Source organism: Trichechus manatus, unplaced genomic scaffold (assembly GCF_000243295.1).
Source record: "Trichechus manatus latirostris isolate Lorelei unplaced genomic scaffold, TriManLat1.0 scaffold00001, whole genome shotgun sequence".
In the NCBI taxonomy this organism is placed as follows: domain Eukaryota; kingdom Metazoa; phylum Chordata; class Mammalia; order Sirenia; family Trichechidae; genus Trichechus; species Trichechus manatus.
In genome coordinates this window covers 27,396,055-27,423,496 of record NW_004443937.1, presented here as the reverse complement: position 1 = coordinate 27,423,496, position 27,442 = coordinate 27,396,055, and the positions used below count along the sequence as shown (strand labels likewise).

General features: G+C 60.5%; 1 protein-coding gene across 1 annotated transcript; it reads left to right on the top strand.

The window, feature by feature from the left end:
- Positions 1–5,100: 5,100 nt before the first annotated feature.
- PLXNB1 (plexin B1) lies at positions 5,101–26,399 on the top strand. Its single transcript, XM_004368487.2, has 36 exons — positions 5,101–6,207; positions 7,017–7,199; positions 7,644–7,772; positions 7,898–7,998; positions 8,313–8,445; positions 8,719–8,875; positions 9,152–9,260; positions 9,336–9,444; positions 9,857–10,543; positions 10,749–10,871; positions 11,077–11,199; positions 11,575–11,668; positions 11,756–11,928; positions 12,081–12,232; positions 13,601–13,706; positions 13,898–14,034; positions 14,270–14,446; positions 14,699–14,870; positions 15,055–15,297; positions 15,914–16,090; positions 16,166–16,314; positions 17,007–17,107; positions 17,207–17,424; positions 17,555–17,733; positions 17,901–17,967; positions 18,215–18,361; positions 19,812–19,980; positions 20,280–20,383; positions 20,459–20,543; positions 20,695–20,867; positions 21,049–21,209; positions 21,300–21,447; positions 23,407–23,471; positions 23,594–23,669; positions 25,225–25,299; positions 26,001–26,399. The coding sequence occupies exons 1-36, from the start codon at positions 5,101–5,103 to the stop codon at positions 26,103–26,105; spliced, it is 6,414 nt and encodes a 2,137-aa protein (XP_004368544.1). The 3' UTR covers positions 26,106–26,399.
- Positions 26,400–27,442: the final 1,043 nt, after the last annotated feature.

Genomic DNA, 27,442 nt, shown 5'->3' with positions numbered 1-27,442 from the left:
CGTGGCTAAAGCGGATCCCGCGGGATTGGAATGCAGGGTCCCGGGCGGCTTGGGGCCGCGCGCCCGGCTGCTTCCGGCCTGGCCCGGGCGGCGGGTGGGGGGAGGGTGGCCCGGCGGTCGAGGTCGGGGGGAAGGAGCGGAGCCGGCTCGGCCGACGCGGCTTTGTCTCCTTTGTTCCCGGCGGTGGCAGCGCCGCAGCGGGAGGGGCGGGCAGCGGGCGCGGTTTTCCGCCCCTCAGTCTCCGGGTAACAGCTGCGGCTCCGCCGGACCCACCTCCGGGGGGGCGAGGCCGCCGAGCGCAGATCCCGAGCCCGGAGCAGCCGGCGCCTCTTTGGCGCGCGCATCCCGCGGGCCCCGCCGGGCGGTGAGTGCGGGGCCAGGGCCAGGGCAGCGGGCACCGGGGCGAGGCGGGCGACCCCGAGGTGGAAGGGCCTGAGGCCTCGATCTCTGCCGGGCCGGGGCGGTCCGGGTGAGTAGTGGGCGGCTTCAGTCCTGAGACTTGGGACCACACTTCTCCGCGCGAAGGGAAATTGGCGACTCCGCCTGTAACGCGATTGGGAGACAGAGGAGGTGGAGCTGCTCCTCCGCGCCCCCTCCTCGCCGCCGCGCCGGGGACCGGACAGCCCCTTCCCCGCCCTCCCAGGACCACTCGTGGAGTCCTTGCCTCGCGGCCCGGGGGAGAGAGAGAAGGTTTGGGGAAGAGCCGAATGGGGAGGTCGAGGCTTCCCCTTGTAGTAACAGCCCTTCCAAACTGCGCTCGGCGGGGTAACAAAGGCGGACCACGGTTCTCCTGCCGCACACCCGCAGAGGGGACCCCCTCCCCACCCTCCGTACACAGACACAGACGGTGCGTGATTGATGAGCGCTCCTTGGGTCACGGTGGGCGCGTGGTGAATGGTGGATCTCCCCACCCCACCTTAACACAGAAAACAGGGCGGGTGTTCTGCACCGTTGCACTGTCAATGAGTAACCCGCTTCCTGGTGAATCCTGGGAGTGGAGCCGGAGGGCAGAAAGGAAAGGCCAGTTTCCCACCAACGCCAGAGACGTCGCAAACGTGGGCTGAAGTACGGCTCCTCTATAGGTGTGGAAGGGCAGAGGTTGTTAGCCCCTTCGGTTGGTGAGGACAGTTTCAGGGGGGCCTGGGAGGTGCTTGCTCTTGGCAGACTAAGCTAGGCGGCTTCGGGCCCTGTGAAGAGGTCCAGAGAAAGGTGGGCCCAGAAGAGGCGGCAGGGCAGGCCTGGGCACAGGTGGAGTTTGACTTTGGCTGTGAGCCTGGGGTGGGTCTGAGATCTGGGGAGTGGGCAGAGAGCCTGGCTGTGCAAGTGAGGGATGTGAGGCTCCCAAACCAGCCTTTTCAGTCTGCTCTGGCTTGGTCACTAAGAAAAATGAGGTTGACGCCTTGCCCTTTGAGAGGTCAAGTGGCTTGGTGAGGGGTATGGGCCCTATATCTGCCCTGCCAACTGAGTTTTCTTGGCTGTGAAATGGGGGTTCTTTTAACATGCAAGGAACACCTGCTCTGTGACAATGTCTAGTAGCTGGGGCCTCTGAATCAAAAGCCACACTCCCTGACTTCAAGGAGCTTCAAGTCCAGAGTGGGAGGGTGGAAGAGGGAGAAAAGTGGCCTCGGTTGGGGACCGCTAGTGCCAGGCACACACCACATCACATTTATTGGTCAGAGACGCCCTGCCTCCCATTCGACAAATGGGAACTCAGAAAGCCCGAGGCAGAGCTACAGTACATGCCAGGATGGTGGCTGGGTCTGTCCATTCCATCCACCACACTGAACTCTCTCCTCCAGGGCCCGGGAGAGGGTGCTTGGGTATAGGGGTTAATGGGACGGAGAGGGAGTGGGCGTTCCAGACAGTGGGAACAGCCTGTGTAAAGGCATGAGGGCGTGAAAGGCCGGCAGTTCAGGAACGACAAGCATGTGTGGGGGTTCAGTGGCACTGGTAGGCTGGGAGGGGGCATCAAGAAGTTTGACCTTTATCCCTCAGGCCCTGGGGTGCCAGTTTCCTGGTCTGGAGACTCAGCTGGGGCCTACAAGGAAGGGTCTGTAAGGAGGGCAAGCACCTGGAGTCTGGGGAAGTCCTGGGGATGTGGGCATGGTCAGGCCTGGTAACTGCCTCCAGGATGCCCTCCTCTTCACCCCTTTCCCTTCACTTACCCCACACCCTGTGCCCTAGCTCTGCTCTGACCTGCAGCAAGGTGGCAAGAGGTGGGGAGTAAGCTGGAGGGGCTGGGGGCTGCTCTGTGGCCTGTGGCAGAGTTTAAGTGACGTACCATGGCACAAAGCCCAACACGGAGGAGAAAATGCCACTGCCCTTCTTCCTTTCCTCCCCCCCGCCCAGTGTCCACTCCCACCCGTGGTATGTGGGGAAGGGCGAGGATGCTAGGCCCAGTTTCTCAGGAGGACGATGCTTGAAGAAGCCTGATAGCTTTCCCTGGAGTGGGCCAGGGTGGGCCAGCCCCCGACCTCCTATGTGGCCTGGCCGAGAACTGTTCTGATCCCACCCTATCCTCTTCCCGTGGGCCTCTAAGCCCAGTTGTGATTTTACTTTTGGGGACTGGTTTGGTCACTGCTCCTTGAGGACTGGAGAACCCTGGCACGCGGCAAGCTCTGAGCAAATATTTGTAAGCCAATGAAAGAGTGAACGCTGGCCTAACTATAGGGACCCTCTGCCCCAGGCGCAGGAGGGAGTGGGCAGGGCCTGAGTGCAGGAGTTGGCCTCTGCCCATCCTTCCGCTGGCCCTGTTTTCCCAGGGGGAGAAACTTTCTTCCCTCATCCCTTGGAAACAAGGTGGGGGGCTTCTGGGCAGCGTGGCCTTGCCACAGCCCTGGGCTTCTGGCCGGGTTTGCGACTCTCCTGCCCCCCCCCGTCGCCCCTCCCCCTCGGGTGGCAAACAGAGGCAGCCTTGTTCCTGCTCCCATAGAGCTGCCCTGTTCTCTGCACACTAAAAATGGAAACCCCCAAGCTATTTTGGGAGCAGTGCCCAGCCGGGCTGTGGCCACGGCCCCCCTGCTCCACTGGGCTGCAGCCACGGCTCCCCTGCTCCCATCGAGCTGTTGGACCCTCCTTCAAGCCCTGAGCCCAGCCCGGCCCCTGGGCAGCTTCAGGAGCACCCGCCGCAGCCTCCACTGGGATGAGCTGACCCAGGCTGTCAGCTCTCAGGACAGCCTGCTCAGGCTGCCTGGCAGCTGGGTGGTGGGAGGGGCCAGACTGTGGCCTGGGCGCAGGCAGGTAGGGAGAGCGTCTCCTAGCCTGGGATGCGGGGCCTAGGGCAGCACTTCACCAACCTCGAGGCTCCTGGCTAGGGACCACTGGAGGCTGGGGAAGGTGGTGCTGCCAGTTTCCTGGTCTGGAGACTCAGCTGGGGCCTGCAAGGAAGGGTCTGTAAGGAGGGCAAGCACCTGAGTCTGGGGAAGTTCCGGGGATGTGGGCACGGTCAGGCCTGGTGACTGCCTCCAGGACGCCCCCCTCTTCACCCCTTTCTCTTCACTTACCCCACACTGTGTGCCCTAGCTCTGCTCTGACCTGCAGCAGAGAAAACAGCCAAGAGCTGGCCTGGCTTCCACAATCCCCTGGGACTCGGGGCTTGAACCAGGGAGGTGTGTGTGAGTCTGTACATGTAAATGTCTAAATGTGGCTGGTGGCGTGTGTGTCCCTGGTGAGTGTATGTGATGTGTGCCTGTGTAGAGTGTGTGTGTGGGGGGGGTCCTTATGCAGATGTTTAAATGTGGATGGTGGGTCTGGGTAGTGTGTATGCCTGCATTTTTGTAGATGTGTCTATAGTGCGTGTACAGATTGTATTTGCACACGCGTGTGTGTTCAAGTGCCCATGTGCTGTGTGTGGGTGTGTGCGTGCAGGTTGTGTGGCGTGTGCGTCTTGATGGGTGTAAGTGCTGAGTAAGTGTGCATCTGGCTATGTGCTGGCGGTGGTTTGGGGCTGGGACAGCCTTTGGCGTGTGTGGAGGACGGGTGCCTTGAGGAGCGGAGTTTGGGCGAGGGTGGGACTGGGAGAGTGCTGAGATGAAGGGGCCGTGTGGGGGAGAGGGAAGGCCCTGTGCTGGGGTCCTGACGGGGTTGCCAGCCATGGGGCTCTTTCCTAGCTGCCCTTTCCCAGGCCCTGCGGGTGCCTGGTTCCGCTGCCCTCCCCCTCCCCGTGTGGGCTCCGAGGAGGCGTCCCCTGTGGAATGTGTTTGGTGGCTGATGGCCAGGCTGGGCCCAGCTCCACCGGCAGGCTGGGCAGCAGGGAGGGGGTATCTTTGTCTTGCCTCCAGAGTGGGGTGCCCAGGGCTTCTACATGCTTGCAGCCCCGCCCCCAGCTTCATGCTCTGCTTTCTCCCTGGCTAGGTGACTCCCACGCAGGTCATGCCGTTGTCTCCTGACGCAGCCGGCCCTGCCAGGTGAGCCTGACCTCACACCTGTGAGTAGTGTGACTCCATGGTGGCTGGGGGCTCTCTAAAGTGGGGTACAGACTTCAGGCCCCAACCCAGCCAGCTTTAACCTCCCTCTCTGGCTGGTTAGTTATTACCCTAACTAAAAGGTCCTTCACCCAGCTCCTGCCCAGCCCTGCCATGCAGGTGGTCCATGGGGCCCCAGCCTTCCCTCTTCCTCTTCCTGCTCAGAAAACCCACATCTATGCAGAGGGGGCCTCTCCTCCTTAGGGTCTATGCACCTCCTTCCCACCGCCCCGCTCTCCTGCCTCCTCCTGGCCCCGGCCCCTGGGGATGGGCTATTTCCCCAGTCTTTGCCCCACCCCAGCCCCTCACCCTCTAATTCTGTGGTGTCACGGGCAGTGCAAGGTGAGGGTGGGGTAGGTTGCAGATCCCCTGACAGAATGGTGTTTGCAGAGAAGGGGCAGTATTGGCATTTTCAGGGAAAGACTCTTGTTTCTGGCCCCCTGTGATGTGTGGACAGGGGGTTGACCTGGACCACAGTGCTTATCTGAATCTGGTCCCCCTACTCACTCCCCTAGGTTGGGGGGCATCTGGGCTAGGTCATTGCCCCCAGTGACCATAGCCCTATCCCTCGCCGGTGGCCTGGTGCACTCTGGTGGCCATGTGAGCCCTGCTCAACCTCTCTCCCTGCCAGGTGACCATGCCTGCCCTCGGCCTAGCTCTTCTCCCGGCGCTCTGGGCCGGGTGGGTCCTCGCCCTCCAGTCCCCACCCCCGGCTGCCTTCACTCCTAACGGCACACAGCTGCAGCACTTGACACGGGACCCCACCTCAGGCACCCTCTACCTAGGGGCCACCAACTTCCTGTTCCAGCTGAGCCCAGGGCTGCAGCTGGAAGCGGCAGTGTCCACTGGCCCTGTGCTGGACAGCAGGGACTGCCTGCCGCCCGTGATGCCTGACGAGTGCCCACAGGCCCAGCTTACCAACAACCCGAACCAGCTGCTCCTGGTGAGCCCGGGGGCCCTAGTGGTGTGCGGGAGTGTGCACCAGGGGGTCTGTGAGCAGCGACGCCTCAGGCAGCTCGAGCAGCTGCTGCTGCGGCCAGAGCGGCCTGGGGACACCCAGTATGTAGCCGCCAATGACCCTATGGTCAGCACAGTGGGGCTGGTGGCCCAGGGCCTGGCTGGGGATCCCCTCTTGTTTGTGGGGCGGGGATACACCAGCAGGGGCGTGGGGGGTGGTATCCCACCCATCACGACCCGGGCCCTGCGGCCACTGGACCCCCAGGCTGTCTTTTCCTATGAGGAGACGGCCAAGCTGGCAGTGGGCCGCCTCTCTGAATACAGCCACCACTTTGTGAGCGCCTTTGCGCACGGGGCCAGCGCCTACTTCTTGTTCCTGCGGCGGGACCTACAGGCTCAGTCTCGAGCTTTCCGTCCTTATGTGTCCCGTGTGTGCCTCCGGGACCAGCACTACTATTCCTACGTGGAGTTGCCCCTGGCTTGCCAGGGCGGTCGCTACGGGTTGGTCCAGGCTGCGGCTGTGGCCGTGTCTGGGGAGGTGGCCCGTGGGGAGGTGCTCTTTGCAGCCTTCTCCTCGGCTGCTCCGCCTGCCGTGGGCCGGCCCCCGTCGGCAGCTGCCGGGGCATCTGGAGCCTCGGCGCTCTGTGCCTTCCCCCTGGATGAGGTGGACCGGCTTGCCAATCGCACACGAGATGCCTGCTACACCCGGGAGGGCCGCGCTGAGGACGGGACCCAGGTGGCCTACATCGAGTATGATGTCAATTCTGACTGTGCACAGCTGCCCGTGGTGAGTTTCGACACCGCCCCTGTCCTTTCCCATCTCTGAGACAACTGGCCAGACATTCAAGCAGCTGCCCCTGGAGTCCGAAAGGAAGCTGATGGGGTCAGGGGTGGTCAGGTCCCAGATGTGCAGTGTGTCCTTTGTGCCTGAGTGGTGGAGGGATACCTTAACACAAGCGTGGCATTTGGGGAGTCAGCAGTGCAGAGATGGACTAGGCGGTGACGGGGTGGCATCTGTGTAGGTGGACTGAGAGTGTTTGGGGTTCAAGGGTATGGGGCAGAGACCCTGAATTTTGGGGGGATGGGACCTATGTTAGGTTCTTGAGCAAGAGAAGAAGGTGAGGTTGGGACTTGTTTGGCTATACCTTCAGGATGGATGGAAAAGGGGAGAAGGTGCAGGTAGGGGGTCCAGTGGGTAGACTTGGAAATGAGGGTGCAAGCTGTGAGAGGCTTTGGAGAAGTGGTCCAGGAGAAGGCTGAGCAGATAAACCTGATGGAGCAGCTCCTAGGCTCGGGATGGGAGAGAGTGGACCTACAGATGGAGGCAGGGGTCAAAAGGGGGGGAAGGAACCAATGGAAACCATCCAGGGCAGCTGGACATAAGCCCACTGAGGTCAAGCTAAGGATGTGGCTGTGGGCGTTGTTGTCCAGGGGCAGCGTTGTCAAGGAGGGCCAGCAAAGAGTCCAGGGGCAGCGATGAGGTTGTCCAGGGCCATTCCCAAGAGAGATGGGGGAGAGGGATGAGGTTGTCCTAACAGGATGGGACAGGAGAAGTCATCCAGGGAGGGCCTTACTAATGCTTCCTGCTGCCTGCAGGACACTCTGGATGCCTATCCCTGTGGCTCAGACCACACACCCAGCCCCATGGCCAGCCGCGTCCCATTGGAAGCCACGCCAATTCTGGAATGGCCAGGGGTTCAGCTAACAGCTGTGGCCGTCACCATGGAGGATGGACACACCATCGCTTTCCTGGGTGATAGTCAAGGGCAGCTGCACAGGGTAAGTCCACAGGAAGCACTGGGCCCCCCTAGGGTCTTTAGGGCAGAGTGGGGAGTGGGAAGTGGGCTGCTGGGGACCCAGCCTGGGCAGAGCTATCCCTGTGACCTCTGGGGCTGAGATGTGTGACCTGTCCAGGAGGGTTCAGCCCCTCCTAGCTGGACCTATGATCCTCTTCCCAGGACTGGGTGGTGTTTATCTGACACCCCCCTCCCAAGGCTGGTTGGTGTGACCTGTGACACCTCCCTCCCCCACTCCAGGGCTGGGAGGTATGACCTGTCCTGCTTCCAGGGCTAGGAGGTGTTTATCTGTGACTTGTCCTCCAAGACTGGACAGTGATTTCCCGGGAGGAAATTCTACCTGCACATTGCTTCATTGGGGAGGGTCCTGGGTCCAAGTCCTGTGGCCATGGACTTGGGCCCCAGACCTTGTGGTCTCTAATCTCAGGTTTACTTGGGCCCGGGCAGCGATGGTCAGTCATACTCCACGCAGAGCATCCAGCAGGGGTCTGCGGTGAGCAGAGACCTCACCTTCGACAGGACCTTTGAGCACCTGTACGTCATGACCCAGAGCACAGTGAGTGCCAGGCAAGAGGCGGGGCATGGCTGCTGGGAGATGCCTCCGGGCAGGGCCAGGGCCCCACATGTGGGTGAGCTGCTGGTGTTTGGATTGCTGGCCTCAGGTCCTCTTTGCTGTCACAGCTTCTCAAAGTTCCTGTGTTCTCCTGTGCCCAGCACCTGGACTGTGCATCTTGCCTTGCTCAGAGGGACCCTTACTGTGGGTGGTGTGTGCTCCTTGGCAGGTCAGTGCTCCGCCAACCCCTGGCCCCTGACCCCTTCCCTGGCTCCAGCCCCAGACCGGCCTCATACCCTCATGATCCTGCATAGTTGCCTGGCTTGGGATTCGGCATCCTTGGCCCTTGACTCTCAAGCCCCCATCCTCCACCCTGTGCATCAGTGCCGTACCAGGGCGGACACAGGAGCCTGGTGCCACAGCCCACTTGAGGACCCTCCCCAGGTCCCTCGTGACAGCCCATGGGATTGTAGGTGTCCCTACCCTGTGAACTCCCAGTGGCCCCATGAGGGTCACAGGGGCACGGTGGTCATTCTCACTCAGGTGTAGCCGCCGCTCTGAGTGCTCGCGGGGCCAGGGCCCAGAGAGGTGGCTGTGGAGCTTCCATCCAGAGCCGAGCTGTCTGCGAGTGGCAACCATGAGTCCTTCCAACATCAGCCGAGAGGAGAGGAGGGAGGTAAGTGATCAGGGCAGGCCGGAGACCCTGGTGGGGAGGCCTCTGGTGACGGGTAGAGACCTTAGATTTTGATGTCGGATGTGCAGGTCTTTGCACAAGTCACTTGTCTCGAGAACCTCGATTTTTCCTGCTGTTGCTCACCCAGACCCCAGAGGTGTTTGTGAAGGCTCGGTGGCTGGTGGCCGCAGTGCCCGCCCACAGTGGGTGCCCCCTCCAAGTGAGCCCTGGTCTTCTGCCTGATGCCTAGCAGTGTGTCCTGGGCTGTCTTGGCAGATTTTCCTGTCGGTGCCAGACCTGCCTCCCCTGCAGCCTGGGGAGTCGTATTCCTGCCACTTTGGGGAGCACCAGAGTCCGGCCCTGCTGACCAGTTCTGGGGTGACGTGCCCCTCCCCAGACCCTAGCAAGGCCCCAGCACTGCCGAGAGGAGCCGGTGGGTGAGCTGGTGCTCCCCTCTTGCTCCAAGGGGTGTGGTTGGGGTGAGGTGTGATTCCAGGCAGAGAACCCAGAATTGTTGCCCTTCTCTGAGTCCCCACTAATCCCAGCCCCCCAAAATCCCCAGTCTGCGCCCCGTGGGCTGTGTCCCCCCCGACCCTGGGCTCCCCTCTGCATGTGGGGTGCTGACCGCTCTCTGTGATTGTCGGGTGTTGGCTATGGGTCTGAGCACCCCTCCCATTCCTCAGCCCTGGCCCCCTGCCCCACTTTGCAGACCACGTCTCTGTGAGTGTGGAGCTCAGGTTTGGCACTGTTGAGATCGTCAAAGCTTCCCTCTCCTTCTATGACTGCGTGGCAGTCACCGAGCTCCACCTGTCTGCACAGTGAGTTCCCCACCCTGACCCCCAGCCCCTGGGCTACCGTGTGGCGACCCCTGCCCCATGGCTGTGCTCTTGCAGGTGCCAGGCCTGCGTGAGCAGCCGCTGGGGGTGTAACTGGTGCGTCTGGCAGCACCTGTGCACGCACAAGGCCTCGTGTGATGCCGGGCCCATGGTGGTGAGCCAGCAGGTGAGCATGACTCCAGGCTGAGCTCCATAGGGGGTTTGGGGTCCCCAGTGTGAAGGTCTCTCTGCTGGCCCGGGGTCTGTGTATCTGCCTGCCCGCGTGAGACTCCGTTTGGGCACCTGAGCTGCCGTGTGTGTGACCGACTCACGGGCGAGCAGCTGCCAATATGTCCTGCCTGTTTTGGGAGAGGACGTTTGTAGCTGAGAGTCAGGGAGGTCCAGGCCTCGGGCCCCATCTCAGCACAGACACCCCTGGAGCCTTCCCCCGCTTTCTCCTTTGGAGAATTAATGGGCTGTTTTTGTTTCTCTTTTCCTTGGTCCCCTTTTCCTCTTAACACACCCTTCGCCTGCCTGCCACCTCCTCCTGCACCTGCCTGCTGAGTGGCCCATTCTGTCTCTCTCTGCTTCCCCTTCAGAGCCCGCTTCTCTCTCCAGCCCCTCCTGCAGGAGATGTGCCCACCCCCTTCTCGCCCATGGCCCCTAAAACCATAGTCACCCCTGCTCCTGACACCCTTCCCGTGGAGCCTGGGGCTCCCTCCCTAGCCACAATCTCAGATATCCCACCTGGGGCCATACCTTCTATGTTCAGCCCCTGGGGGCCGGGGACAGGCCCTGGCCCCGTACCTGCCCCTACCCCCACAGAGTCACCTCTTCAGGAAGAGCCCTCCACTCCAGGCTCCCCCAGCAGACCTGAAACCGCTGTGTCCATCCCCACTGTCTTTGGACCCACAGCCACACCTGAGGATCTCCCGGCCCCCCACCCACCACCCTCAGATGCAGCAGCACTGCTCCCTGGCCCTGCAGACCCTGGCCCTGAGACACCCCCCTCTGTAGTACCCCTGGACCAGCCCCATGGCACTGCTTCTGCCACCACTTTCCCAGGGGCTGTGGGCTCCACGAGGCCCACTCTGGACCGGCTAATGAGAGAAGGCGGCGAGCTGCCGGAGGCGGACGAGCGGCCGGGAGGTGACGCGCCCGCCTTCTCCACTTCCACCCTCCTCTCAGGTGATGGAGACTCGGCTGAGCACGAGGGCCCTCCTGCCCCCCTCATCCTCCTGTCCAGCCTCGACTACCAGTACGACTCCCCCGGGCTCTGGGAGCTGGTGAGGCCAAGCCCAGGAAGGAGGCCTCCAGGGAGGGTTGCGGGGAAGATGCAGCCCCTTGCTTGCCTGGCGATTCTGTGTCGGCGGGACCGAGGGCAGGGTGGGATCTGCTGCCCCACGCCGGCCTCGCCCTGGGACTCTGCCCGGAGAGGACTGGGGGCGGGGTGGGGGGTGTCCATGGACCGCGTTGCTCTTGGGCCCGCAGGAAGAGGTGGGCTGGGGGGCGAGCGCCTGCCCCTGTGTGGAGAGCGTCCAGGGCTCCATGCTGATTCCAGTCCTCGTGGAGCGCCAGGTCCGCCTGCTAGGCAGGAACCTGCGCCTCTTCCAGGTGAGCGTGTCCCACTGGCAGGTGTCCTTCAGGCCCCCGTGGCTGTTCACAAACTGTACACCAGCCCTGGGGTGAGAGCCTGGGCGGGGTCTCCTGGGAGCAGGAAGAGGGCATGGCATCAGCCCAGAGGTGGGGCTGGGGGACCTGGGGACTCCCTGGGCCCAGCTCCTGAAGCTGCCCCAACAGCTGTGTGCTCTGCCCCCAGGATAGCCCTGGAGACACTGAGTGTGTGATGGAGCTGGAGGGCCGTGAGGTGGTGGTTGCAGCCCAGGTGGAGTGTGAGCCACCTCCGGATACTCGGTGCCATGTCACGTGCCAACAGTACCAGGTGCAGACCACGAGTGCCAGTGTGGGCAAGGGGGCACTGGCCATAGGCTGGCTGCCAGCCTCAGCTGGCTGCACCACGCTTGTCCCAGCCCAAGCTCTGATGCTGTGTCCCCAAAGGGTCTCATACCCCACCTCTGACCTCAGACCCTGAGACCCCATGGGGTCCCTGCACCCTATGGCTATACAATCCCTTGTGCCCCAGCTCTGCCTATGACCCAGTGCTGCCAGGGGTCCCCGCACCTCTGCTCAGACGTCTGACCCTGTGCCCCCAGAGCTAGTCATTGCAGTCCTTTGTCTGAGTACCCCCTTTCCGAGCCTGGTACCTCCCCCAGACCCAGGCTCTGACAGCAATCCTTCCCCAACACCATCTCTCCAGCTCAGTTACGAGGCTCTACAGCCAGAGCTCCGTGTGGGGCTGTTTCTGCGCCGGGCTAGCCGCCTGCGTGTGGACAGTGCTGATGGGCTGCACGGTGAGCTCCCTGGGGGCTGCTGGGGCTGGCACGGGGCAGAAGAGCTCTTCTGGGCCTGCCTCTCACACTTGTATCTGCCACCCCCAGTGGTACTCTATGACTGCTTCGTGGGACACGGGGACTGCAGCCGCTGCCAAACTGCCATGCCCCAGTATGGCTGTGTGTGGTGCGAGGGGGAGCGTCCACGTTGCGTGGCCCGGGAGGCCTGTGGCGAGGCTGGGGCTGTGGCCACCCAGTGCCCTGCACCCCTCATCCACTCGGTGTGTTGAAGCGCAGGCACTTACTGCTATCCTTAGAGGGAGGGTGAGGTGCCGTAAGTGCAGAGGGCCCAAGGGTGGGAGGCTGGGGCTGCCTCTCCAGGCTGCCAGGGCTGACAGGTGGGTGGAGGTAAGCAGTCCTTGTCCTGGAACAGGTGGAGCCACTGACTGGGCCCGTGGACGGAGGTACCCGTGTCACCATCAGGGGCTCCAACCTGGGCCAGCATGTACAAGACGTGCAGGACACAGTCAGGGTGGCTGGAGTGCCCTGTGCTGTGGACATCCAGGAGTATGAGGTCTCCAGCAGGTGAGCTGGCAGAACCCAACAGGAGCAGGGCACACCCTGCCCAGGGCCACCCATCTGCCCTCCCCCTGCCCCTTTCCTCGCTTCTGGTGACAATGCCTCAGTACTGGAGATTGCCACCGAGACCCTGGAGTGCCCTCCTGCAGCTTCCTGGCGTGGGCTGCTGGGGGCGGGGGCTCATTCCTGGGCCTACCTGGGACAGGGCGGCTGCCTACAGCTGACAGGTGGCCCTGCCTCCTGGCTCTGTGTAGGTGTCCTTACCTGGCTTTCAGAGTGACCATCAACACAGTCATGGTAACAGGTCCTCAGCTCTCAGACAGCTGTGCTCAGGGTTGCTCTTCCTACCAGCTGAGCCTTCTTCCCCGAGCACTGCCCTGAGCTGAGCCTCGCAGGAGGGTAGATGTGTGTCACACCCTCTGAGTGTCAGGCTCCTCTGTCCAGTCCCGGGGACCCTGCTGCCTTCCTGGGGCTCGCAGCAGGTCCCAAACCAGGCTGAATCTCAGGGTTGCCTGGAGCACCTGTCTGCAGCCAACCCAGAGCAGGTCCTTAGACCCCACTCAGAGATCTGCATTTGGTAGGCCCTAGAATCTCTATTTTTTAGCAAGGAGCCATTCTACTAGAGCGTGTAGTTTTTCCGCCAGATATGTTTTGACTGAAAACTTTAGGTGACTATCTAGACTGTTAACGATTCCAGAACCGTCAGACTAAAGTAATTTGTGAAGTACTTTACAAAACGATTAAAGTATACTCTGGCTGAAGCCTCTCCTGGGTAGTTCACACATCACGTGTTCTGTTTTCCTGGCATGTTTGCAGGGACCGTGACAATATCACGGAGTTGAGCCCCCGCAGGCTCAACATTCTGGAAATTAATTTGCCGCAAGCTTGTGTTTTCGGGCTGAGAACCATCATTTTCGTAGAGGGTTCACTTTCCCTTCACGTTTATCCCCAGGTCTGACTAGGTCTCCCAGGGACGTTTTTTCCATGAGGAAATAACGTTTCTACCTCATTGCGAGCGTTGCCGTGCACACGGTGGTGGAGGATGCGGGCGGCTGGTGAGGCCCGCTCATCTCAGCAATTCGCCCTCACGGCCAGCCTGGCAGGGCTCCTTTATAAATCTGCTCCACAACAAAGGGATAAATTCCTCCTTGTTGGGGGGCCTCAGGGGTTGCACTTGGATGATTGAAACCACAAATAGTAATCTTCAGATGTGAAAGCCTGCCATGAGGAATTCCCTTCAAAGCTAACAGTCTCCTGGGGGAGGAGACAGAAGGAGACTGCCTGACCTAGCGAGGCGGTGGGAGGGGGGACAGCCAAGACAGTTTGGGGGGCCCTAGGTATAGCCTGGGCCCCCAGCCTACTTTATCCCTACAGCCTTGTGTGCATCACTGGGCTCAGCGGGGAGGAGGTGAAAGGCCCTGCGACCGTGGAGGTGCCGGGAAGAGGACATGGTGTCTCCGAGCTCGACTTTGCCTACCAGGTGCCAGGCTGCTGAGCCACCCCCACTGCCAAGGGGTCACCCCCTCTGGTGGCTCCTCCCACCCCATCTGATTTTGCTTCATAGGGCTCTTCCTCTCCTACCCCAGGACCCTCTTTTCTGCCTCAGGCTCCCCCTGCCTTGCCATCTGTGGGCTGATACCTTTCTGCCTCTCCCTGTCCCCCTCTTCATAGGATCCAGAGGTGTACTCCATCTTCCCAGCCCGTGGCCCCAGAGCTGGGGGCACCTGCCTCACCCTGCACGGCTCCAAGCTTCTGACCGGGCACCTGGAGGACATCCGAGTAGTGGTTGGAGACCAGCTGTGTCACCTGTGAGAGCTGTTCTCATCCTGCAAAAATCCATATGCTCCAGAGGGACGCAGGGGCAGAAAGGGGGAGAGGGCTAAGTAGACTCCCTCTGACAGCGGCCAGACCCCCCTGAGGCTGGGGAGTGAGCTGAGGCCTGAGTGGGTCCTGGGTCCCATGTCCCCCAATCTTCCCCTTCCCCTTCCTGAGTCCCCTCCAGTGCTGCCTGGCCAGCCCTTCCACACCCACCACCCTCCCCAGGCTGCCGGAGCAGCAGTCGGATCAGCTGCGCTGTGAGACCAGCCCACACCCTGCACCTGCCGTGCTCCCTGTGTCCGTGTGGTTCGGGGCCACCGAGCGGAGGCTCCGACACAGCCAGTTCCAGTACACGTCAGACCCCAATGTCACCTCTGCCGGCCCCGCCAAGAGCTTCATCAGGTGCGTAGCACGTGGCAGGGGGTGATGGGGATCATTGCAGCTCCGGTGCATGGGGAGGTTTGTAGGTCTTTATGTGAGGGTTAGGAATCCCACGCTGCTGGCAGGGAGAGGGGCCCATGTGGCTTGGGGCTGGGGCTGAGCTAGCCCAGCAAGACCAGGCTGGGCTTTAGAGCCTGGGTGACATATGCCGTGAGGGGTGGGAGCTGCCTGTGTCCCATGGCCATGACGAGTGGCTCCTGGTCTGTGTTTCAGTGGAGGACGTGAGATACGGGTGCATGGCCAGAATCTGGATGTGGTGCAGACGCCAAGAATCCGAGTGACTGTGGCCCCAAGAGCGCTGCGGCCTGGCCAGGGGCTTGGTCGGAGACGCCGCATGATCCTGGAGACAGCATGCTCCCCTGGAGCCTCCTGTGGTGGTCAACACGTAGGACACCCTGGGCATCCCCACCTGCACTGGGCTAGCTGCCACCCACCCTTTGCCCCACACCACACCCTGTGAACAGCCATGGATGGCTGGTGCCAGAGGAGGCCCTCCCCATCTTTGCTCGGCTCCCTTGCCTCGCGCCCCGTCAGCTGACCCTCCCCTGTCTTCCCTCCCTCTGTACCAGTTTGAGGAGCCATGCCACGTGAACTCCTCCCAGCTCATCACGTGCCGCACGCCTGCCCTCCCGGGCCTGCCTGAGAGCCCCTGGGTCCAGGTGGAATTTGTCCTTGACAGCCTGGTCTTTGACTTTGCAACACTGAACCCCATGCCTTTCTCCTATGAGGCCGACCCCACACTGTATCCCCTCAACCCGGAGGACCCCAGCACACCATTCCGGCACAAGCCCGGGAGCGTGTTCTCTGTGGAGGTACTGCTCCTACTGGGACACAGAGGGCCCCACATCCTTCACTTGCTGGACAGCACTGCTTGGGGTGGGGGGTGGTAGAGCAAGGGCCAGTGGATGGACTCACTCCTCATCTTTCATGGGGGGTGGCCTGGTAGGGGCTGCAGGGGCTGGTGATACGGATTATCTGATGATGTGTAAATGGCTTGGCACATGCGGTAGAGTAGCTGCACAGTGTGAACACGGTGAGTGGGCCAATACCCATTTGTCAGTGTGACTCACACTGTCTGACACACGTAGTAGGTGGGCCATCAGACAGAGTGGGGACTCTGCTGAGTAGGATTTTGGGGATGGCGTTATAGAGAAGTCTCTAGATTTTTAGCCCTGGAGAAGCTAAGACCCCGGGAAGGATAGGGAAGGGCAGAGAAGGGTCATGGGGAGGGGCCTGGAGGGCATCTCCTGACTGTCAGCCCCATGTGCCACGGGAAGAGGTGCTGAGGGGCCATCAGCCCTGACCCTGGAAAGGGGTCCCAGGACCATCTTTCCCAGTGTGGGGGTGGGGGGCAGGATCTGAGTGACTACCTGCTTCTCCTTTTGGGGGAGACTCTGAGTGACTGATCAGTGATACCTTATGTTCCAGGGGGAGAATCTGGACCTGGCAGTGTCCAAGGAGGAGGTGGTGGCCATGATTGGGGATGGCCCCTGCATAGTGAAGACGCTGACCCGGCACCACCTGTACTGTGAACCCCCCACGGAGCAGCCTCTGCCCCGGCACCATGCCTTCCGGGACGCACCTGACGCTTTGCCCGAGTTCACGGTTGGTGGGCAGGCCACGGGCTAGGCTGGGCCTCGGGCACTTCCTGAGCCCTCGCTCACAGCTGGCTCCCTGCAGGTGCAGATGGGCAACCTGCGCTTCTCCCTGGGCCGTGTGCAGTATGATGGCGAGAGCCCCATGGCCTTTCCCGTGGCAGCCCAGGTGGGCTTGGGGGTGGGCACCTCTCTTCTGGCCCTGGGTGTCCTCATCATTGTCCTCATGTACAGGTGGGTGCAGCTGGAAGTGGCTGGGGCGTGCAGTGGGGTGTGGTTGGATTGGGAAAGGGCAGACCAGACTAGGGGTCAGCAGACATTTTCTGTAAATGGCCAGAGAGTGAATATTTTAGGCTTTGTGGGCCGGGTGGTTTTGTTGCAACTACACGACTCTGTCATTGTAGTGCCATGGCAGCTGTGTTCAAATAGAACTTTATTGACCAAAACAGGGTCAAATTTGGCCTGGTTCTAGTTTGCCAACCCCTGTGCTAAACTGTGCTGGGTTAGACCTGAGCATGGGTGGGTGGGTGTGGCTTGCCTGGGATAAAACCAACCAAACACACTGCCCTTGAGTCGATTCTGACTCATAGCGACCCTGTAGGACAGAGTAGAACTGACCCATAGGGTTTCCAAGACTATAAATCTTTACAGAAGCAGACTGCCACATCTTTTTCCTGTGGAGCGGATTGTGGGTTCAAACCACCCACCTTTCATTTAGTAGCTAAGTGCTTAACCTCTGTGGCACCAGGCACAGGCTTAATTGTCCTGGGTTAGGCTGTGGCTGGGCTGGGCGTGGCTGGGTCAGACTGTGCTGGGCTCGGCCCGGATGTGGCTGGAGCTGAGTTAGGCAGGGCTGGGCCGGGTGGGCCAGCAAGGGCTCTGGCCTCCTCTGGCCTTCTCCTGTCAACCTTCTTGATGCTGAGCAGGAGGAAGAGCAAGCAGGCCCTGAGGGACTACAAGAAGGTCCAGATTCAGTTGGAGAATCTGGAGAGCAGTGTGCGAGACCGCTGTAAGAAGGAGTTCACAGGTGAGGCCGCGGGGACTAGCCCCCACCACCAGGGCTCTGCCTGGGCCAGCTGCCCTCACGTGGGATCCTCGTCCCGACCCTACCTCCTCTGCCCAACAGACCTCATGACTGAGATGACCGATCTCACCAGCGACCTTCTTGGCAGCGGCATCCCCTTCCTCGACTACAAGGTGTATGCCGAGAGGGTCTTCTTTCCCGGGCACCGGGAGTCACCCTTGCACCGGGACCTGGGTGTGCCTGAGAGCAGGCGGCCCACTGTGGAACAAGGGCTAGGGCAGCTCTCCAACCTGCTCAACAGCAAACTCTTCCTCACCAAGGTGCCCTTGCCCTCCAGCCCTACCCTCCTGGCCCCAACTCACCCCTGCCTGGACTCTCCCAGCCCTGTCCATTTCTGTCCCACCGTTTTCTGAATCTGCCTCTCCATCCCATCCCCTCTCCCTGGCCCAGTTCATCCACACGCTGGAGAGCCAGCGTACCTTCTCAGCACGGGACCGGGCCTACGTGGCATCCCTGCTCACGGTAGCACTGCATGGGAAGCTCGAATACTTTACTGACATCCTCCGCACCCTGCTTAGTGACCTTGTGGCCCAGTACGTGGCCAAGAACCCCAAGCTGATGCTGCGCAGGTCTGTGTGGCTGTGGGAAGCAGTGGGATGGGTGCCAGGGCTGGGCAGGCTGTGGGCGGTGGGACCCAGGAGCTGAGGCAGGGCCTCTGGGGTCTTGGGGCCTACAGACTAGAGAGCCCCACAGCCCCACCTAGTGGCCCTGACCCTCCCCTTCCCTGTCATCCCAGGACAGAGACTGTGGTGGAGAAGCTGCTCACCAACTGGATGTCCATCTGTCTCTACACCTTCGTGAGGGTGAGGGAGGCAGAGGTGGGTGGGGCCCCCCCAGGGAGGATCAGGACCCTAACCACTAAATCTCCGGCCTCCATGAAGCTGGTGCACCTGTGCCGGTCAGACACTCACACCCGGCGTGTCCTCAGTCCCCTTAGCCCTCTGCAGCCTGTGTCCTGTCCTCTTCCCCAGTGTGTGGTGTGTCCTGTACACCTCTGTCCCATGCCTGTCACCTGCCTAGGGGGCCCCTAACTGCCTGACACTCCCCCAGGACTCAGTAGGGGAGCCTCTGTACATGCTGTTCCGAGGAATTAAGCACCAAGTGGACAAGGGGCCGGTGGACAGTGTGACTGGCAAAGCCAAATATACCCTGAATGACAACCGCCTGCTCAGAGAGGACGTGGAGTACCGTCCCCTGGTGAGGGTGTGCGTGTGTACGTGTGTACGTGTGCATGTGTGCGTGGACGTGTGGTCTGGTGTATCACTGGTGAGGTCCATGAAGGTGGGGATGTGTGGGTGTGTGGTTAGGGGCTGCAGCCCTTGGTGAAGGTCACCCTCTGGGTTTGGCTGGAGGGGAAGGAGGTAAAGCTCCACTGCTGGGTCCAGGAACTCAAGGAGTAGGCTCGGGGACAGGACACCTGGCTGGCCTGCTCCTGTCGGCTGAGGTATTGGTGGAAGACATAACATGGCCAGACCTGGGCCTTGGCATGTCTGGTTTCATTTAATCTTTCCAGGAGCCCCATGAGGGCATCCCCATTGTATACAGTGTTAATAGAGAAACAAACTGAGGCTCACAGAGGTTTCTAGTATGTTCTGTGCTAGTTAATAAATCACGTGCTAATTAATAAGTGGTAGACAAGGTCCGAAAGCAGGGTTCTCTTGGCTGCTGGGCCGCATTCTTTGACTGCAGTGTCCCTGCAGCCAAGGGGAGACTGGTGAGGAATGGACAGACCTGGGGCTGGGACTGGGGCCCTGGGATTCTGGCTGCCATAGGAAGGGCCTAGGAGGTGGAGCTTTGTATGTGGGAGGTAGAAGGGCTGCAGCAGGGAAGGGCTGCAGGGCTCGGGCTCCAGGGTGGCCGACTGACCCAGCTTCTGGTATCTGTGTCTGGGGATAGAGCCAGCCTGACCTGTGGTCCCTGGAGGGAGGCCTTTAGACTAGCTTAGCAGGATAGAGGCTCGAGCGCCAGACCTTAGGGAGAGGCCATCAGAGTGTGCTCAGGCTTGGGATGGAGTCTGGGTGGCCACAGTCAGGGCCTGGGGAGGTGCCAGTTCTGCTCTGGACCAGTCCAAGTCCTTGCTGTGCCCCAGGCCTGTATGTTTGCCAGACCACCATCTCAGCATCTGGCCAGGGAAGCAGGGTGTCCACCATGCTGGCAGACTGGCTGAGGAGCCACCCTGCCAACATGCTTGTCACTTCCCTCTGGGTTTGCTTCTCCTTAGTTACCCATGAGGAGTTTCTTCAGGAAAATTTCATTCGGTCTCTACTAAACCTACTCCTCTGTCAGAATGGGGGAATCTTGCTTTTTATGCACTTCACTCAGCTTCCTCAGCCTACCAGCCGAGTGAGGCAGGATCTTCGGGAGCTGAGTTGAGAAGGGTTCATGGCCACTCGTTTTTTTTTTGCCATTCACCCCATGGACATTTTCTAGTACAGTGCTAGGTGCTGGGTCACAGGGCAGAGGAAGTCGCTGCCCCTGGGGGAGGCAGGCAAGTGAAGAGACAAGAATGAGGAACCGTTTGGCACTTAGAGGTCAGAGCTGGGCAGGAGGTGGTGGCCTCCTCATGGGTTGTACCTGTGCTTGGCCTTGCATCTTTGTCATCCTACATGTGGCCTGGGCCCTGATGGCTCCCATGTGTCCTGTGTAGACCTTGAATGCGCTGTTGGCTGTGGGGCCTGGGGCAGGAGAGGCCCAGGGCATGCCTGTGAAGGTCCTGGACTGTGACACCATCTCCCAGGCCAAAGAGAAGATGCTGGAGCAGCTTTATAAAGGAGTACCTCTTGCCCAGCGACCAGACTCCCGCACCCTGGATGTTGGTGAGGGTCGGGGGAGTGCTGGGCTGGGGACCTGAGCCAGCACTGGGGCTGTGTTGTCCCTAGACCAGCTCTGCAGTGGCAGTGGCGTCCCGGGAGCAGGGCGGAGGCTGGCTCTAGACACCTCTCTGGGGACGAGCTCTCAGCTGGTGAGGGGCCCCTGGTCCGGTTGGTGGGGGTGGGGAGGTTGGGTGGAGCTGCTCCCTGATGGAGAGGCCAGTGTCCCTGTCGAGGAGGAGATAGTCTTACTGTGGGAAGGGTGCCCTGGAAGCCCTGGATCAAGTTCCATCATGCCATTGCAGAGTGGCGGTCTGGGGTGGCTGGGCACCTCATTCTTTCCGACGAGGATGTCACCTCGGAGGTCCAGGGTCTCTGGAGGCGCCTGAACACCCTGCAGCACTACAAGGTGGGAGGGGTGGGAGCTGGAGGAGGGGTGTGGTATGATGGGGCTGGCGGAGGGGTCACCAGCTGTGGCCAGCAGGTCCCGGATGGAGCAACCGTGGCCCTTGTCCCCTGCCTCACCAAACATGTTCTCCGAGAAAACCAGGATTATGTCCCTGGAGAGAGTGAGTACCCCCTGCGCCATCACTGTCTTCTACCCTTGCTTTACCCATTCCCTCACCCAGGTGCCCCCACCCCTACGGCGTTGGCAGGTCCGCGGGGGCCCAGGGGAGGTGGTGCCTCATGAGGGTGATGAGCTATGGGGTCCCGGCACAGGGACCCCGATGCTAGAGGATGTGGACGAGGGGGGTATCCGGCCCTGGCACCTGGTGAAGCCAACTGAGGAACCGGAGCCACCCAGGCCTCGGAGGGGCAGCCTTCGGAGCGGGGAGCGGGAGCGAGCCAAGGCCATCCCCGAGATCTACCTGACCCGCCTGCTGTCCATGAAGGTGGGTGGGGAGACTGGTCAGGGCTGGGAGCAGGGTCAGGGCAGGCAGTGGTGTAGGGGCTGGGGGGCGCTTGGGGTTAGGCTGGGGCTCACACAGGTGGAGCGGCACCAGGTGGGTGAGGCTGGCCTAGTGCCGAGGTTCCCTTGCTGACCGCTGCTCTCCCGCATCCCCTTCCCCACAGGGCACTCTGCAGAAGTTCGTGGACGACCTGTTCCAGGTGATTCTCAGCACCAGCCGCCCTGTGCCGCTGGCTGTGAAGTACTTCTTTGACCTGCTGGACGAGCAAGCCCAGCAGCATGGTATCTCTGACCAGGACACCATCCATATCTGGAAGACCAACAGGTGGGGGTGGGGTGGGTGGACTTGAGGCCTGTGTTGGGGTCATCTTCTGCCCCCCAGCACACTCACTGGCCACACCTGTCCTACCCGCAGCTTGCCGCTGAGGTTCTGGATCAATATAATCAAAAACCCACAGTTCGTGTTCGACGTGCAGACGTCTGACAACATGGACGCGGTGCTGCTTGTCATCGCGCAGACCTTCATGGATGCCTGCACCCTAGCCGACCACAAGCTGGGCCGGGTAAGCAGGCTCTGGGTGGGCACGGAGGGGTGGCGTGGGCTGACGGTGGACAGTGCTGTATATGCACACAGATTCCAGGAGGATGGTGAGCGCCACCCCCGGAATGACTCTAGGCTCCCCCAGGCAAGTCTGCCCTGGGGGTTCCCTAGGAGGTGGCAATGCCTCAGTCTTAAGAGATGAGCAGAGGTGGGGGCACCGTGTGCCAACTCACAGAGTCACACGGGCAGCAAGTGCAGCTCGGTGCGGCAGAGCCTGGAGTGCCGCAGACTGGGGGTGGAGGCCACCACCGCTTCGTGAGGCTCACCCTGAGGGCAGTGGGGAGCTACTGAAGGGCTGGGAACATGGAGTGGTCTGGTCAGACCTGAGAGTTAGGCCGTGCACCCTGGTAATTGTACAGTGGGCAGACTAGAGCCTGAGAATCCAAAGAGGAGGCTACAGCTGTCCTCGGATGAGCAGGGACAAGGTTCAAGCCGGGTACGAGGACACAGGGCAGTCAGAATCTATAGGCTGTGCTGACAGGTTGGATGTGGGGTCTGAGGGAGGGGGGGGGTCACATTTGATCCCGGTCTCTGGGTTTGGTGAGCTCAGCTTTGGAGGAGGTGAGCCTAAGGTGTTTGTGAGGTGCCAGGTGATTTTCAGGTAGAGAGGTGGCTCTGCTGTCCCAAAGCAGCTCCTGGCTGCCTGGTGAGTTTGATTCCATGGGAGTGGTGGGGAGGAGAGTCCGGGGCATGCCCATGTGTGAGGAGTGTGCTGAGGAGGGAAGCTGGGAGGCAGAGAGAGCAGTCAGGCAGCACTGAGGGTGGGAATGTATTGTCACAGTAGCCAAAGCCAAGAGAATCCCATGACAGATGTGGGGTCACCAGTGTGTCTGCTCAGGTGCCCAGTGGGCAGGGCGCTCTCAGCACTGAAGATCCATGAATGGGGTTCTGCTTAGCTCAGATCCCTGGGCCACTGTCAGCCTGGGGCCTCTTCAGAGATACATCTGTTGACCTCTGTGAGGAAACAAAATGGAAAGTTCTACCCTGTAGCACTGTCTTTTGGGAGCCATTTTTGTTCCACATGCACTTGTCATTCTGTGATGAGCTGAGAACCCTAGGGCCCCACCAGGACCCATGGCCACCTCCAGGGGTGGGTGCTGAGTGGTGATCAGGTGTTTTGTCCGATCTTCACACTGCCTCCCTTTCCAGCAAAACAGCAAATGGCTTCTGGGTAGCTCAGGAATAGTCCAAACCACGCGTGCCAAGGGTCCCCCATACAGAGAACTGATGACGAAGCACGTCCCTGCTCACATGAGGGAGGGCAGGCGCCACCCTTGCGATCTCACTTCACCCTCCCAGCAGCTTTATGGTGAAACAGCAGGTCGAGAGAAGTGAAGTTTGCTGCCTAGGGTCACAGGCGCTGGGATTTGAACCCAGGTTGGCAGTAGAGGCTGCACCCTGGGTGTGTTAAAAATCGTGAGCTCTACATTTGGGAGACCTGCCTCACATTCCAGCCCAGCCACTTGGGAGTGAGGTGGTCTGGGGCAACTTATGTAATTGTCTAGGTCAGTTTCCTCATTTTCAAAATGATTAAATGGAACTTAATGGCAAGGCACATGGAGTAGCAGCATTAGGGCTCCTCACGGCTCTGCACGTCCCCCCCGCCGGTCGCTCCGGGCTGGCTCAGTGCGGGAGCCACACGGAGGCACGTGGAGCTAAGAAAAGGCCTTGGATTAACGGGGAGGAGCTCAAGGTGAAGACATCAGAGCGTGGCCGCTGGAAGAAGGGAGAGCACAGAGAGAGGACCTGGCAGAAGGAAATGGGTGACCAGCTGTCCTGCTGCGCTGGGACTGAAGGGCTTCCTGGGATGCAGGACTTTCAATTTTAAAAATCAAACAGCGCTGGGAACACCAGGAAGCCGACTCCCCTAACGGGCTCTTATTCCTGTTTCCTCTTTCACCACCTTCCTCCTGGTGCCCAGGACTCCCCCATCAACAAACTTCTGTATGCTCGGGACATTCCCCGCTACAAGCAGATGGTGGAAAGGTACTGGGTAGAAGAGGAATTGGTGGGTGGGGATTGGTGGGTGTCGCAGCTGAAGCCCAGGGGTGGGCACTGGTGGGCTGGAGAGTGGCCTGGTTTGCTGCAGCGCCTGCGGTCTCTGGCAGGTACTACGCAGACATCAGACAAGCCGTCCCGGCCAGTGATCAAGAGATGAACTCCATCCTGGCCGAGCTGTCCCGGGTAAGGCTCTCCCTGGTTTCTTGGGTTGGGCACAGGCCTCCTGCCATCAGGGTCCTGTCCCGTTCACATCACTACTCTGCAGGGAAGCCCTTGGGCCCTCAGCAGCCCTGTGAGCTGGTCGGGGCAGGACACGTACCATTGTGATACGTGCAGAATGTTCCAGCTGCCACCGTAAAGGAACAGGGGCTCGAAACATCTCATCTCAGAGCAAGCAGGCACCTAACCTGGCAGCTGCCACCTAAATTGGCTTGACCAGGTGCTTGAATTCCTGCAACCCTTTTTGGGGTGTGTGGACAAGAGAGCCAAGGCAGAGAGGTGACTGGGCTTCAGCTCCAGGTCTGTGGGTCCAGGACCCATGTCTTCCTACTGTCTGTTTCCCTCAGCGTCGTAGACATGCCCCCAGCTACTCCTAAAACAGCCCAAAAATGTAAACTCCGGGGCCTTGATAGACAAGGTTTCTGGAACGATGATGATAAGGACTACCACAGTCATTACAGCAGGTGCTCTGAGGATCCCATTTGATTCCCACAGGAGCTCCACGGGTTAGGCGGTGCCAACTCCATTGTCCAGATGAGGAGGTTGACGCTCAGAGACATCCCACTGTGGGGCCTGGGAGGGCCTTCAGGAAAGAATGGAGTTAGATCAGAGCAGAATTGCGCTGGGCTTACAGCCTGTGAGCGTCATCTGGCCTGCTGGGCTCTGCATACGCTGGGATGGCAGAGGGTCCGAGCTGGAGCCTAGAGGCGGGCAGAGAGGCAGGGCCCCAGTGGAAACCTCAGGCCCTGGTGCTGGGCTCTGCCCACCTCACTTTGCCCCTTCCATGCCCCCTAGATTTTTGGGTGGGTGGGAAGGGGCTGGGAGTGTGGCTTCTTTAAGCTTTGGGACTGGAGCCCCCCCAGTGCCTCAGGAAACTACAGACCTGGGGTCTCTCCTGACCAAGGTGCCTGTCTCAGCTGCCTAGTGCTGCTGTTAACAGAAATACCACAAGTGGGTGGCTTTCAAGAACAGAAAGTCATTTTCTCACAGTTCAGGAGGCTACAAGTCTGAATTCAGGGCACGGGCTCTAGGAGAAGGCTCCCTGTCATCTCTGGGGGAAGATCTGTTTCGGTTTCTGTAGGCCCGATTTTCCTCAGTTCCTCGGCAATCTACACGGCAGTCGTGTTTTTCCCATTTGTGCTTGCTTCTCTGTGTCTAATCTGCTCCTTAGGTTTAAATTATTAGGGTTAAGACAGGCCCTACACTGATACGGCCTCATTAACATAACAAAGAAAACCCTGTTCCCAAATGGGGTTACATCCACTGGTATAGGGGTTAGGATTCCAACACATACTTTTGGGGACACAATTTGATTCCTAATAAGGGCCCTCTGTCCCTCTCCTGTCCCCAGCTGAACACACCCTGGGCCAGGCTCCCTGGTCTGCAAAGGGGCTCTGCTTCCCACTGCAGGGCCTATCCCTTCCTCCACTTCCCGGAATTCCTCCTCCCCTTCCCTGGGGTCCTGGGCTTCTCTGGAGGCTGGCTGTGCCTCTCACGTCTCCTCTGGTCTCCTCCCTAGAACTTCTCTGGAGACCTGGGGGCGCGAGTGGCCCTGCACGAGCTTTACAAGTACATCAACAAATACTACGACCAGGTGGGAAGGACTGTGGGCCTGGGTTGGTCATTTCCTTGGAGGCGGAGGGGATGCTGTGAGGGGGCTCTGGCCCAGTGATTCAGGCTGGGGGGCATTGGGGTCACCCCTAGGTACAGAGTAGGGGGGCGGGGCCCCTTGGCGCTTTGGGGGTACATCCTTGAGGCATGCTTCTGGTGTTGGCTGTGCTCATACCTGCCCCACTGCTCCCACCAGCTTCTCAGCAGGGCTCCTGGGTGTGGTGGTGGTGAGGGACTGAGGAGACAGTGGGCGAGTGGGCTGGGTGGGACACACAGCTGCCACCTCTGCCCTGACCAGAGCCCACGGTCGGCAGTGTGTTGTGCACGGCCACCTCTTGGGGTATAGGCCCTGCTGGGGGCTGCGTGGCCGCCAGAGAGGGGGTCCAGGTGGAGGATCACAGCCTGGCCTAGAAGTAGAAGGAGACACGATGGTGCCAGTGAGGGGCTGTCTGGGGACTTCCTGGCTTCCCTCGCTAATCCTTAATCCTTAAAACCCACGGCAACTTGGCTGTTATGATGCCCTCTCACTGGCGAGGCCCTGAGGTCACAGGTAGTGAGGTGCATCATGGCTTCTCTGGACCGCTACCCCAACTGTGCTACAGCACCTTAGGAGGCCTGTTCAAGTCTACGGCAGACAAGCAGGTCAGAGGGCTCTCCTCAGCGGGGTTGGTGTCTGCGTTTCAGATCATCACGGCCTTGGAGGAGGATGGCACAGCCCAGAAGATGCAGCTGGGCTACCGGCTCCAGCAGATTGCAGCCGCTGTGGAAAACAAGGTCACGGATCTGTAGGGATACGTGAGCCGTGGCCACGGTTGCCTCAGCCCCGCCTGGGCAGGTCTGGAGCTGTGAAGGGAGACACCACCTTCTTAGATGCTGTAGTGACTGACAAGCAGGGTTAGTGGAAAGTGGACTCCCAGCCTCCCAGTGCCTCTGGCCCGGGCCCTGTGGGACCCATTTTGCAGGCCCTGAGGTACATGGGGTCGTACCCAGCCTGCTCCCTGAGCCCATTGCCCTGTGGGCTACTTCCTATGGGACACCTGTCTGCGGGGAGTTGGGGACTAAGGGCTTCCAGAGAGTAGCCAGAAGGGGAGACTGTACTGCACCTGGACACTGGCCTTTATCCCACCGGGGTTCATCATCCCTGACCTGAGTTTAGCTGCCTCTGGCCTTGTTGCTGCTGCCACATTCCTAGGCCCAAGAGATGGACGCCTTTCTGAGGCCACTGCAAACTGACCCCTCAGCAGGGCTGGCTGCCTCAGGACCACCTTGCCTCACAGGCAGCCAGCAGTGAGGGGCATCTGCTACAGGGTGCCTTGGGGAGAGGGGTGGCCCACTGACCAGCTCTTCATTAAAGAATAACACACTGCATGGAGTCAGGCTCTGATGTGTGGGCTCAGCCCAGCCCCCGCCTAGTATGAGGGTGGCCGCCGTGCCTGGCAGGCTCCAGAGGGAGGTGGTGTCTTGCACCCTGGGGTGGGCTTATAGCCCCCAGGTACTGCCCCAAGCCACAGGGCTGGCTGGGCTCTCCTTAGCCTCTGGACAGGGCCTCTGGGTCAGAGCTTCTTTGAAGGAAGCGAGAAGTTCATCCAGGACAGGGCTGGGAGGCCTGTCGCCCGAGATGGACAGGTCTGCCATCTCAGAGGGGCCTGCCTCATCTGCAGTCCTGAGTGTTCTGACTTCTCCAGTTGCATTCCACTTGTCTTGCAAGGAACTGGGCAAGGATAGCATCGTTATAGGCGACTCTAGGCAGCATGGGTCTTGGGGGCCCTTTCTCATGGTCCTGTTTCTGGGCTGCCCTAACCCCTCTAGCCTGGGACAGTCTTTTTCAGGGACTATCTGGGTACTGGGTTGCCTTCCAAATCAAGCCATCTGGGGGTACGGAGCTCCTAACTCAGCTGCCTGCCTGCCTGAAGGCCACCTTGTGTGTGTGTGTGTTTTTTAATTATTTGTAGCTGGAGGTGGGCTTTGAGACTATCTTAGCTGGATCCCGTGTGGCTTGAGGTTGATGCCCCCTTGATTGAGACCATCTTCTGCCTCAGCAGGAAGCCAGCCTGCTGAAAACAGGCAGACTGAGGGCCCCTCAGCCCTGAGGTCTTCAGAATTCCACCCCCTTGACCCTCCACTTC